This window comes from Saccopteryx leptura, chromosome 3 (genome assembly GCF_036850995.1).
Source record: "Saccopteryx leptura isolate mSacLep1 chromosome 3, mSacLep1_pri_phased_curated, whole genome shotgun sequence".
Lineage (NCBI taxonomy): Eukaryota > Metazoa > Chordata > Mammalia > Chiroptera > Emballonuridae > Saccopteryx > Saccopteryx leptura.
In genome coordinates this window covers 252843190-252856116 of record NC_089505.1, presented here as the reverse complement: position 1 = coordinate 252856116, position 12927 = coordinate 252843190, and the positions used below count along the sequence as shown (strand labels likewise).

Genomic DNA, 12927 nt, shown 5'->3' with positions numbered 1-12927 from the left:
GCACAGAGCCTGGCATATTATAGAAACACAATAAGTGGCAATTACTATTAATTTTCCTTCCTCCACCCAAACCACGAGATAACTTTTTTTTTTTTGGGGGGGATGGCAGAGACAGAGTCACAGATAGGGACAGACAGGAAGGGAAAGAGATGAGAAACATAAATTCTTCATTGTGGTTCCTTAGTTGTTTGTTGATTGATTTCTCATATATGCCTTGACTGGAAGGCTACAGCAGACCGAGTGACCTCTTGCTCGAGCCAGTGACCTCGGGCTCAAGCTGGCGACCTCAGGGTCTCGAACCTGGGTCCTCGCGTCCCAGTCCGACGCTCTATCCACTGCGCCATTGCCTGGTCAGGCCCACAAGATAACTTGATGAAAAAAATTTATTTATTTTTTTTACAGGGACAGAGAGAGAGTCAGAGAGAGGGATAGACAGGGACAGACAGACAGGAATGGAGAGAGATGAGAAGCATCAATCATTAGTTTTTCGTTTCGACACCTTAGTTGTTCATTGATTGCTTTCTCATATGTGCCTTGACCATGGGCCTTCAGTAGACTTGAGTAACCCCTTGCTTGAGCCAGCGACCTTGGGTCCAAGCTGGCGAGCTTTTTGCTCAAGCCAGATGAGCCCATGCTCAAACTGGCAACCTCGGGGCCTCGAACCTGGGTCCTCCGCATCCCAGTCCGATGCTCTATCCACTGTGCCACTGCCTGGTGAGGCCCACGAGATGACTTGATGAAAATTTTAAGAGCAATAAGCAAAAACTTTGAAGCTATATATTCAAAGCTTCTGTTCAGAAGATGGATGACAAAGTATCACAATTTACCAGTATAATCAAAAGTTTAAAAATTACTAATAGTTAAAAGTACTATGATGACACCACTCACAACTCCAAATACCTAACAACACATACATACAGTAGCACAGTCTGCAGCAAGTATGCCCTCTACAGCAAGAGAAAAGGCTGTTCTCTGTTTCACTTGCTTTATTCACAGAAAGACAACCATAACTTCCAAGGCTCCTAGTATACATACTTAAGGATAGTCATAATGGCAGAAAAACTAAGAATGGATATGTTAACTTCAAGCCTAAAGAAGCTTTAAATATCAACCCAAAACAAGATATGAAGGGGAAAGTCAAAGGCCTGTTCATAATATGTAACTCACAAACCCTTTCTAACATTTTAAAAAAGACCTCTCTGGGCCCTGGACTGATAGATACATCAAGGTTGCAGGTTCCATTCCCAGTCAGGACACATACAAGAATCAACCAATGAATGCATAACAAAGTAAACCAACAACTGTTACCGATGTGTCTCTCTTGCTCTCTCAAATCAATGAATAAAAAGATAAAAATACCTCTCTGCTCACAAATTTTAAAAGTAATCGACTATAAAACTGTTAGTTGCCAAATTAACTAGCTTAAAATGTAAATTTGTAGATGCTGACCACATTTAGTAAACTGGAAACAGCAGAGATAGACTGTGAATTTTATCTATGGGGCCTTTGAGTTAAAATTCCAATTATTTACACTGAATGCTTATGGACAAGCCATTTAACTCTTCTCTGACTTTTTCCTCATCTGTAAAACTAGAGCAATATTTCTTCAGAGTTAAGGAAAATAATATACATACATAATTTTCTGGATGAGTTGTTGACCTCATCCCAGGACTAGATAGCATCAAGGGTTCTGAAGAGTCCTTCTCAGTGCTCTATTCCTTTCCAGCTAAATAAACGTAACTAAAACTTTCTGTTAAAAAAACAAATCACAGATCCTGGATTTTACCCCCACATACACACACAAGAAATCATAGGCTCCTCCTCCAAATATTATGCACTGTCTATCCTGCCATCCTAATTCTTTAGAAGTATCACAAGATTTAATTTGTGCTAATACTGTTATATTGATTATGCCTATTTGAGCATGAGTCATCTCCTTAATTGGTAAGCACCTAGCAACACAGTTCATATTTCATAATTAAAAAATAAAAACAGAAAAACACCTCAAATCCTAGCATACTTTGATGATAAAGAAAGGGCTGACTGTTTTCTTAACCAAGCTTTCTTTCTAGGTGAATTAGCTGTGTGTATACACACACACACACACACACACACACACACACACACCCAATGTATGTATACATATACATTCTCCGGAAGATCTTAAAAGCCTGTATTGAAAAAACTGTTAAAGCACACAAGGATAGAGATGTCTAATAATCAAATGTGTAAGAAAAATTTTTAAATTGAAACCACCTGACATTTACACATATTCTAACAGCCCTTACTAGAATACACGTCGTGTCTGTATAGCACTGTACAGTTTACTCTTGAGAATCAACTGAGATGGAACTAATCACATTTTATAAAGAAACAGACTCAAAGGAATAAATGACTTGTATGAGGTAAGTGGTGGTCTAAACTTAAACCTAGGGATTATAACTCCAAATGGTATGTTCTTTTTATCACACCACATTCCCTCAAGGACATATTTTATATACGTACTCAGACGATAAAAATGTCAGTCAATATGTGAAGTTTTATGTAAAAAAAACCTATCAAAAGGAATCAAAGCATCTATGAACTAGCACACAGGACCTGACCAAATATAAAGAAAAATGTGATTCACAGCTTAAATTAATTTAGAACATCTGTGTTAGTAAATTTGCTCAAAAGAGCACAGTAAATTCTGGAGGTCAGACTTCCTTAGCTTTAGTAAATGATGAACACAAATGTTATTCATGAGAACAGGTGCTAGCCACCAATCTACGCAATGTATATTTCACAAAGTTGCTTCAAATGTCCTTATATAAACCTAGCTATTTAACTATTTTTGTAAGTTCAATATACTGTAATCCACTTAAGTCTATATTATACTGCCTGATCAGGTGGTGGCGCAGTGGACTGAGCATTAGACTGGAACGCGGAGGACCCAGGTTCAAAACCTGAGGTCACCAGCTTGAGTGCGGGCTCATCTGGTTTGAGCAAGGCTCACCAACTTAAGCCCAGGGTCGCTGGCTTGAGCAAGGGGTCACTCGGTCTGCTGTAGCCCCTTGATCAAGGCACATATAAGAAAGCAGTCAATGGGCCCTGGCCGGTTGGCTCAGCGGTAGAGCCTGGCGTGTGGGGGACCCAGGTTCGACTCCCGGCCAGGGCACACAGGAGAAGCGTCCATTTGCTTCTCCACCCCCCCTTCCTCTCTGTCTCTCTCTTCCCCTCCCGCAGCCAAGGCTCCATTGGAGCAAAGATGGCCCGGGCGCTGGGGATGGCTCCTTGGCCTCTGCCCCAGGCGCTAGAGTGGCTCTGGTCGTGACAGAGCAACGCGCCCCGGAGGGGCAGAGCATCGCCCCCTGGTGGGCAGAGCGTCGCCCCTGGTGGGCATGCCGGGTGGATCCCAGACGGGCGCATGCAGGAGTCTAACTGTCTCTCCCCGTTTCCAGCTTCAGAAAAATACAAAAGAAAAAAGAAAAAGAAAAAGAAAGCAGTCAATGAACAACTAAGGTGCCACAACAAAGAGTTGATGCTTCTCATCTCTCCCCCCCTTCCTGTCTGTCCCTCTCTGTCTGTCACAAAAAAAAAAAAGACTATATTACACTGTATTTAGCTAGGCATTTATCCTAACTACAGCCATCTCGACTTTAACGTAGTAAGGACCCTAGAGATAACCTATTGTTCTTAATGTGAAAGCTAATGTGCTGTGAACTCAGTGTGCCTTTGTTTAAAGACTCTTAGAAACACTTCATAGTTAAGTAATTTAATGAGGAACAGAAAGGTAAGCATTAAAAAAGAAAGAGAAGAAAAGCATAGAATAGTTCATCAAAATAAAGCAATGCCCAAACAAACCTCTCATTTTAAAACTAATTATTTAGATTTAAAACTAATACCAGATTTAAAATTAAAGTCTTGCCCTGACTAGTTGGTTCAGTGGTAGAGCGTCAGCTCGGCGTGTGGAAGTCCCAGGTTCGATTCCTAGCCAGGGAACAGGAGAAGCGCCCATCTGCTTCTCCACTCTTCTCCCTCTGTTCTCTCTCTCTCTTCTCCTCCCACAGCCAAGGCTCCACTGGAGCAAAGTTGGCTTGGGCATTGAGAATGGCTCCATGGCCTCCACCTCAGGCGCTAGAATGCTCCAGTTGCAACGGAGCAACACCCCAGATGGGCAGAGCTTCGCCCCCTGGTGGGCATGCTGGGTGGATCCCGGTAGGGCACATGCAGGAGTCTGTCTCTGCCTTCCTGCTTCTCACTTCAGAAAAATAATAAATAAATAAATAAATAAATAAATAAATAAATAAAATTAAACTCCTATCACTCTTAGTTTCTACATTTCCAGAGTGGTAGTAAGCACTCTCTTTTCTGTTTTCAGTCTCCTAAGTCAGGCATTCTTTTTCTTTTTAAACATTTTTCATTCACTTTAGAGAGGTTAGGGAGAGAGAGAAAGAGAGACAGAAGGAGGGGGGAAGCATGAAGGATCAACTCCCATATGTGCCCTGACCAGGCAAGCTCAGGATTTCAAACCCACAACCTCAGTTTTCCAGGTTGACCCTTTATCCACTGCACCACCAGAGGTCAGGCAAATCAGGCATTCTTAACTTGAGGTTTTTGAATAGGCTCAGGCAGTGTGAACAAGTTGCAAGTTTATGCAATGTTATAAATATGTGTGCACACAGACAGCAGGTCCACAGGGATCATCAAATGCTCCTAAGGGTACACGACCATAAATGAAGAGTAACTACTATCCTAAATCAAGTTACAAAATATCTACAGCAGTGGTAGTCAACCTGGTCCCTACTGCCCACTAGTGGGCATTTCAACTTTCATGGTGGGCAGTAGCAGAGCAACCAAAGTATAAATAAAAAGATAGATTTAACTATAGTAAGTTGTTTTATAAAGATTTATTCTGCCAAACTTAGCAAAAATCCAACATAAAGTACTTGGTAAGTAATTATTATTAGATGCTTTAACTTGCTGTTACTTCCCTCCTTTATAAATCACCATTACTGTGGAACCATTGGACGGCTAGAAAATTTTACTACTAACAGAGATACAAAAGTGGGCGGCGGTAGGTATAAAAAGGTTGACTACCCCTGATCTATAGGCAGAGTGGAAAAGACAAGAAAATTCCACTTAAGTACTACTGTTACTTAAAGGAAATATATTCAGACAAGTTATTGTTACTTAAAATAAATACATTCAGACAAGTTAAACCCATTACTGTTCTTAGAAAACTGCAATTATATAATTCACTATGTTTATTTGTAAAGTTCACAATCTGAGGTACAGAGTGAACAAAGTGCACTGTGTAAAAACCCTAGCCAAGAAAAATAAACCAACAGCCTGAACTATGGTAGCACAGTGGATAAGCATGGACATGGAGCTCTGGCTAGATAACTCCATTTGTTGGAGCACTGCCCTGAAGCACAGAGATTGACAGTTCGATCCCCAGTCAAGGCACATGCAGGAGCGGATCAATGTTCCTGTCTCTCTCTCTTCCTTCCTCTCTGCCTGAAATCAATCAATAAATTAAAATAAAATAATTTTTAAAGGCATGGACCTGGAATGCTGATGTTGTCAGTCCAAAACCCCGGGCTTGCAGGGTCAAGGCACATACCAGATGCAATTTGTATGAGTTAATGCTTTCTCCTCCTCCCCCCATCTTTTCTCTCTCTCTTCTCTCTCTCTAAAAAAAGAAAAAACAAACAAAAGACCCAAGTGGCTAGCACACAAGAGTAAGCACTAATTGTAGCTACTATTATCTTAAAATATTTCCAAAGACAGGGTCCCCTTGTGAGCAAAGGCACTCACACTTTTTTCTTTTTTAAAAAAATTTTATTTATTGTGTTTACATAGATTCTAGGGTCACCGGGAATGCATTCCCCCACCCCCGTATTCCCCTCAACATCTCCCTTGACCCCTTCCCAACATCTCCCTCCCCCTTTCCTTCAGATTTATCCCATCCTATCATCCCCTTTCCCTCTGTCCTCTTAAGGCACTCACATTTAACATTACCTGTCAGAATTAAAAATCTACAAACATGGATAAATTTAATTGGAACCTATCACAATCCTGGAGTTAAAAAGCAGGGTGTTCTTACTAACTGAACCAACCAGTCACAAAAGTACCAAGGAAAATTCCCATTTGCTAATTCTTTATACCAGTGGTCCCCAACCTTTTTTGGGCCACGGACCAGTTTAATGTCAGAAAATATTTTCACAGACCGGTCTTTAGGGTAGGACGAATAAATGCACAAAATAATATTATGCGACCAGCGTAAAAACTGTGGTATTTTTAAATATAATTGTCGAACTTACGAGACAAGCGTCAAGAGTGAGTCTTAGACGGATGTAACAGAGGGAATCTGGTCATTTAAAAAAAATAAAACATCGTTCAGACTTAAATATAAATAAAACAGAAATAATGTAAGTTATTTATTCTTTCTCTGCGGACCGGTACCAAATGGCCCACAAACCAATACCGGTCCATGGCCCGGGAGGTTGGGGACCACTGCTTTATACCATACTTCACATGTTTACGTCAGTCAACAAGCATTTGTCCTCTGGCTTGTTATAGCCTCAGAATTCTTCCCCCCCCCCCCAATATTCCACCATTACACTTTTATAATCTGAAACACTCATAGGGTAGTTACACAGAAAAGCCAAGCCCTAGATTTTTTTCCCTGAATTATATTTCAGACATCAAAGAAACAATCTCAGCCCCACCCTCTACAGGAAATCAGTGGAATAGTCTTGACCTCTCCCTTTCCCTTTAAGATTAAAAAATAATAATAATAAAGTGTGGGCATTTTGCCTAAATCTCAAAACTCCAAAATGCCATTAAAAAAGTGGTAAAACTGATAAGCTACCCATCTAAAATATCTCATTCACTGGAATCCTACACCCATTTTTTATTTCTCTTCATCTTAAACCAAAGTATTTTTTTAGTAAATCTTTTCAAAGATTTTTTGAAACCTACATTTTTTCATTATTAGGGAAGAGACAAAAAGTAGATAACATTAGCAACTCAAAGAAGTTATTCTTTAACTTTTAAAATTTATTTTTATTGGATTTAAAGACAGAGGAAGGGAGAGAGACATTGATTTGTTATTCCACTTAGTTGTGCATTTACTGGTTAAGTGTTGTACATGTCCTGACAGGAGATCGAACCCACAACTTTGGTGCACTGGGACGATGCTCCAACCAACTGAGCTATACTGCCGGGACCATGAAGCTATTCTTAATAGTCAAAAATAAAACTTAACTACTACAACTGCAAATAGTAAAATCATCATATGTGTATAGTCCAAAAATGCCAAGGAGAGAAAACACTGCCAAACAATTGCTAACAGGATGTGAATTAACAAGATATTAGCACACAAATAAATTACTAAAATTGCTTCCAGGATTAAAAAAAAAAAAAAAATTACTCAGCAAAATTCTCTTTTAAAGCCAACTAAAGAGTTGGCAAGAAAACACTTTTTTTTTTTTGAAGGTTTGTTATTTATTGATTTTACAGGGGCGAGACAACTGAGAAGTATCAACTCATAGTTGCTTCACTTTAGTTGCTCATCAATTGCTTGTCCCTATGTGCTTTGACCAGGCAAGCACAAGGTTTCAAACTGGCGAATGCAGCATTCCAGGTCAACGCTTTATCCACTTTGCCACCACAGGCCAGGCAACACTTGATTCTTAAGTTTGTCCATTGTTAAGATAATATTTTTAAAAAAGCTTTAAATGATTTATTTTCTGGAATATGTAAGAAACTGTCAACATGTCTTTTTAACTAAATTTAATGAATAAGAAATTTTTAAATGCAAAATTTCCATTATCTTTAAATGATACTATAAGATCATTCATTGACACAAAACTCTTAAGATGCATTTTGTGGAAATTCTACATAGCTACTAGAAACTTACACTAGCCAAAGTACTATATATGTTGATTCTCTATATACATTAGGAACTCATATTCTTGCCCAGGCCAAGTAGCTCAGCTGGTTAAAACGTCATAAATATATGCCAAGGTTATGGGTCCGATCCCTGGGCAGGGAACGTACAAGCATCAACCAAATAAATGCATTAACAAATAGAAAAAGCAATAACTCTTTCTCAAAAATAAAAATTAATTAATTAAAAATTTTTTTTAAAGAAATCATATTCTTGATAGTGAAAATACTGGTTATTTTTCTTCTTTATAAACTTTTCTGAATTTTTCAAACCATTACCAATACCAAAAAGTCATCAAGACAACCAATAAAGACAACTTACTTTTAGTTGATTTTCAGCTTTTCTAAAAAAATCCTTAACTAAAAATTATATGAAAGTAAGTAATGATATAGTCATTAATAAAATATACTATCAGATACATAACAGATCTAATTAATCTGCTTTTACTTTCAAATATATAAGTTAAAAGATTTATTCAAAGCACAATGTTGGAGAAAAAGAAAATAAAAAGTCGAATGTTTCTTGAGTCCACCACAACAGAAGAAGTTTGAAAGACTGATTAAATCTTGAGCCATGATCTCAATATCATCTGGAGCTATGGTTTTATAAAGCAAACTAACTCTAAAAACAAGGTAATTAGTATAAAATTCTTCTGCACAGTTGATCCAAGTAGACTATTATAGTTCTTCATACTACAGTTAATTGGTATGTTCATGATAGGTACACATACTGTATTCTTAACACATTCCTCATAGATGAAGCAGCCAAAATCATTTTCTTGACACTAAAAAAACCCACTAGAAGCTAATAGATTAGGAAAAATGTTTCTGGTATGAGAATAATGTTAAGTACATATTTCTTAACCAGTGTGCTGAAATAATCACTGCCTGCTTTACCACCTAGCTCAGGAAATCAAAATCTTTCTTTGGATCTCCAAAAAAAGAAAGCTCTGATACTTCCCATCCTTTCCCACTGTTCAGATTTAACTTCCATTTGCTTTTTTGTTTGTACTTAAAATTGAGTCAGTCATTATTACCCTTAATTTCTACCATAAAGATAACCCTGGACTTCCAATTTTTCCAAATCAGAAAAATAATAGTCAAAGGGACAGCTTAAAATGTAATCAGTGACTGACATATTTCTTATTCTGCTCACTCCAAAACCAAAAGCTTACAACTTAAAGATCATAAAATTAAAGCATTCAGTAATGAAGCTACCAACAGGTAATCAAATCTAAAATCCTGTTCCAGAACCAAACTTTTTCTTTTGTCGAGAACCCATCATGGAGGACCTGGCAGATTAGCTCAGTCAGTGAGAGCACTGTCCCCAAACAACAAGGTTGTGGGTTCCATCCCAGGTCAAGGCACATACAGGAAGCAATCAATGAAGGCACAATTAAGTGGAACAGCAAATGAATGCTTCCCTCCCATTCTCTCTCTCCCCGCCCCCTTCCTGTCTCTCTATAAGCAATCTAAAAGAAAAATCTTAAAAAAAAAAAACCCCATCATGAAATCATTAAAAATTTTAATTTAAGAAAAAATGTAAAATTTTAAAGTTTAGAACAAGGTGTTCAACTAAATGTGTCTGGGTGATAAAACTAATAATTTCCTTCTTTTCTCTAATTACTTTTATGACAACAAATCTTACTAAAGACAGAAACGGCTTAAATCAGATGGCTAAAAATTTGCCAGTTGCCCTTGTGAGCTTCCACTATAAAATATCCACAACCACCACTCACCCTCCTGAAGTACTTTTCACTAATGCTTTTCAGAAGGTTTCCCAAAACTCCTAGATTATTTTGCCAGACATGATATAGAACATAAATATAGCAGGCCAGGTACTGGCATATTTGATGCAAGGAAAAATACAAACATGATTTTGGAGTTTGGTTCTGTTGAGGTTATTAACCCAGAGAATTCAAAGGAAGGACGATTTGGCACTGTATTTACTTAAGAATTACTATCCTTGCCATTTAATCTTCTTTCTTCTTCCCACTTGAAATATCCTCCTCACTACCTCTGCTTCTCCAAAACTATTGATAATAATTGCCTAACAGGTCTCTTTTCTTTCCTTCCTGAATCCAATAGCCAACTTCTACCCTCCTTTGAAATTTTGTTGCTCCAATCCACGGTGCACATCTGGAACTTGCTATATCTACTGATACTTGACATACATAAAACCCACTTTCTATATTTCATTATTAGCTCCTTGAGAGTACGGATTACATTCCTAAATCCTAGCACTACTAGAATGTCTTACATGATAATGATGTAGAGCACCTAGTGTACTCTTACAGTTTTCCAAATTTTTACACATATAGTACTTGAATCTCACAACTACCCTCATAGGAATAATGACTATTACCCTATTTTTACAAAGGAGAAATACTCAGAGGCTACTATGTCACTGCTCTGTTCAACTAATCTACAAAATCTATTTACAGTATTAAATATATGCAGTAGCAAATATAAGAAATCTCCTGAACAAAAGAGGTTTACAAACCACCAGAAAGTGGCAAATTCATGTACTTTATTGTTGCCAGGAAAATTACTAAATTAGGGAACTTAAGATCAGTTGTACCCAACTATGCAAAACAAACTTTGTCCTTGGAACTCTTCATAAATAAATTGTAAAACTGCCAACTCAGCAAGTATGACACTACGAGGACACTATCCTCAAATTCTTAAAGCTTATACAATTTTAATAGAACACTATGGCTCCTCTTTAGTACAAAAAGAGGACATTTTAGCATCAAACCACAATATTACAAAACTTGAAGTCAGAATGCATTTTGCAAGAGCCACGTGACACACACATGACAGTCAGCTAAACTGATGGGTGGACCTTGTAGGGGAAATGTTTAATTGACAAAGCAGCAAATAAACTCAACTTTTAGAACAACTACTGATTTCTCCTTTAAAAATAAATATTCACCCTGTCCCCCAAACCCTTCTGACACCGAGGAGGAATACCAATTAAATCTCCTCCAATTATTCATTAATTTATGTATGTAAACTGTAGGAGGATTTTTAAGGGCCATTAAGACAGCCCAACCAAGTCTTCCCAAGGAAAGGGAACACTAGTTCCCAGGAAAAGTGCCAGGTGTGTCACATCTGCTGTGGTGACTTCTTGAGTAAGCAAGAAAAAGAAATGCATTAACTTTTCATGACACGTCATGGAACCTCATTCCCTATCTGCAAACATTCAAGTAGGTAATCCAAAACCTACAGATCTATCATAGGGCCCACTCGTTTCTCTTTCAACTTGACAGCAAAGTCTTCCTTTAACTCATTAATATCAGAAAAGAAGTTCCTAAGATTTTAGTCTTTCTCTTTCTAGAGCTACACGACACAAAATGATTTTAGTGTCCTCTATATTTTAGGAAGACAATGGCCCTGGCGAGTTCTTGAAAAACTCTAGGAAATAATTTAAAAAGAAAACTACAAATTTCAAATTTCGTCTATCATCCACCCATTCCCCTCAACCCCACGTAGTCCTGAAAAATGAAAAACATCCATATTACCTACAACCTGGCGGGGAGGATGGAAGGGAGCCAACAAGCTCAGGATTTACAAGTACACTGCTCTCCACCCAGACGATTCTGACAGCTCCGCAGAGTGCGGGCGCCGAGTCTGACAGTGTCCTCTCCCCTTAAAAATAAGTCCTCCTTCCAAACTCACTGCCTCCGAGAGGAGCTACTCCTCCCCACCGCCCCACCACGGACTCCCAAACGCCCCGCCGCTCTCAGCGGACTGTTCCCCCGCACCGACCTGGCACTCAGGCCTCCACCCGGACCCGGTCCAGGCCCTGGCGGCTCACCCCTCCGGCCCGACCCCTCCCCGAGGCCGCCCTCCTCCGTCAGACAATGGGGCCCGGACTCCCGGCCGCCAGCCCCTCAGCCCCATCAGCCTCACCTCACCCTGGCCGGGGCCGGGACCGGGACCCTCACCCCGCAGCCCTCCTTGCCCCCTTTAAGCTTTCCGAAGCTGGCCCACGGACCCAGCCGACCGGTGCTCTCTTGCACTCACTATTCGGGATTCATGCTGGACATGTCACTGCAGCTGCCGCCACCGCCGCCCTTGCTGCTGCAGCCGCCGCCCTGACTCTCCGCGCCACGGGTAATCGGAGAGGAATGAGATAGGCTGTTCCAGGAGAGCAAACGTCTTCCCCCACTCCGTCTCCTTAGAACACAATCAGCAGCCGCCGCCACTCAGCTATCGCTTCCACCCAAAATGGCCGCCGGCGAACCAGGAAATAGGAAAGCCTTAGACCGAAGGGCCTTTACAGAGCTCAGAGGGCGGCCGCACCGCGTGGCATGTCGGGAAAGAGTGTTGCTTGTGCGTATGTGGGCGATGGAGACTAGCGGCACGGTGCGCAGACCAGGACTCAGCTTCCCGCCAAGCCCCGCGCTTTTGGCGCATGCGTACTTGAGGGGTTGTCGCCCACCCCATTCTCCACTCTCACCGCCCCCCTCCGCCCCTCCCTGCTCCCTTCCCCGCTGACTCGCTAGAACTTCGCTCGGACTCCCCCTAGCGGATTGGCTAAGGCCGAGCGGCCCTGGTGATGTCATCAGTGAGACGTGGCAGCCGGGAGAGTCAGCGCCCCCCGAAGGGAGGGGAGGGGTGGGAAGGGGCAGAGGGCGGTGCTGGCGGCCGACGGAGGAAGGGGGTGGAGGAAAGATCAAGGGATTCTGTAGGGTGAAGAGAAAGGGGTCTGGACCTAAAGGGCATCTCACGTGAGGAGGAGGAGAGGAGGGAAGGGGGCTGGAGGACTCTCCTGGCAGGTCCTGTCCGCCGTGCGCCTTTTACTGGCCTGACCAGCTTGAAGCTTAAGCTTTCGGGCTGGTTTCAGGACGTCCGCTATAAGGACGAAGATGAGTCAAGGGGCCTCTGCTGAAAACTTTGTGTCTCTGGAAAACACGAAGCCTTTCTTTAAGTTTTCTTCCTCACGTAACTCTACAGGCAATACCATTTTCTTTTCTAATTTCTTGC

At 40.7% G+C, this 12927-nt stretch overlaps 1 protein-coding gene across 1 annotated transcript in view; it reads right to left on the bottom strand.

Annotated features, from left to right (window-relative positions):
• The window catches only part of RAB1A (RAB1A, member RAS oncogene family), a 56233-nt gene extending 44034 nt beyond the window's left edge, over positions 1 to 12199 (bottom strand). The window contains exon 1 of the mRNA XM_066378141.1: positions 11965 to 12199. Within this exon, the coding sequence (XP_066234238.1) occupies positions 11965 to 11987 (23 nt within the window). The 5' untranslated portion in view covers positions 11988 to 12199. The remainder of the gene's footprint in view (positions 1 to 11964) is intronic.
• Positions 12200 to 12927: the final 728 nt, after the last annotated feature.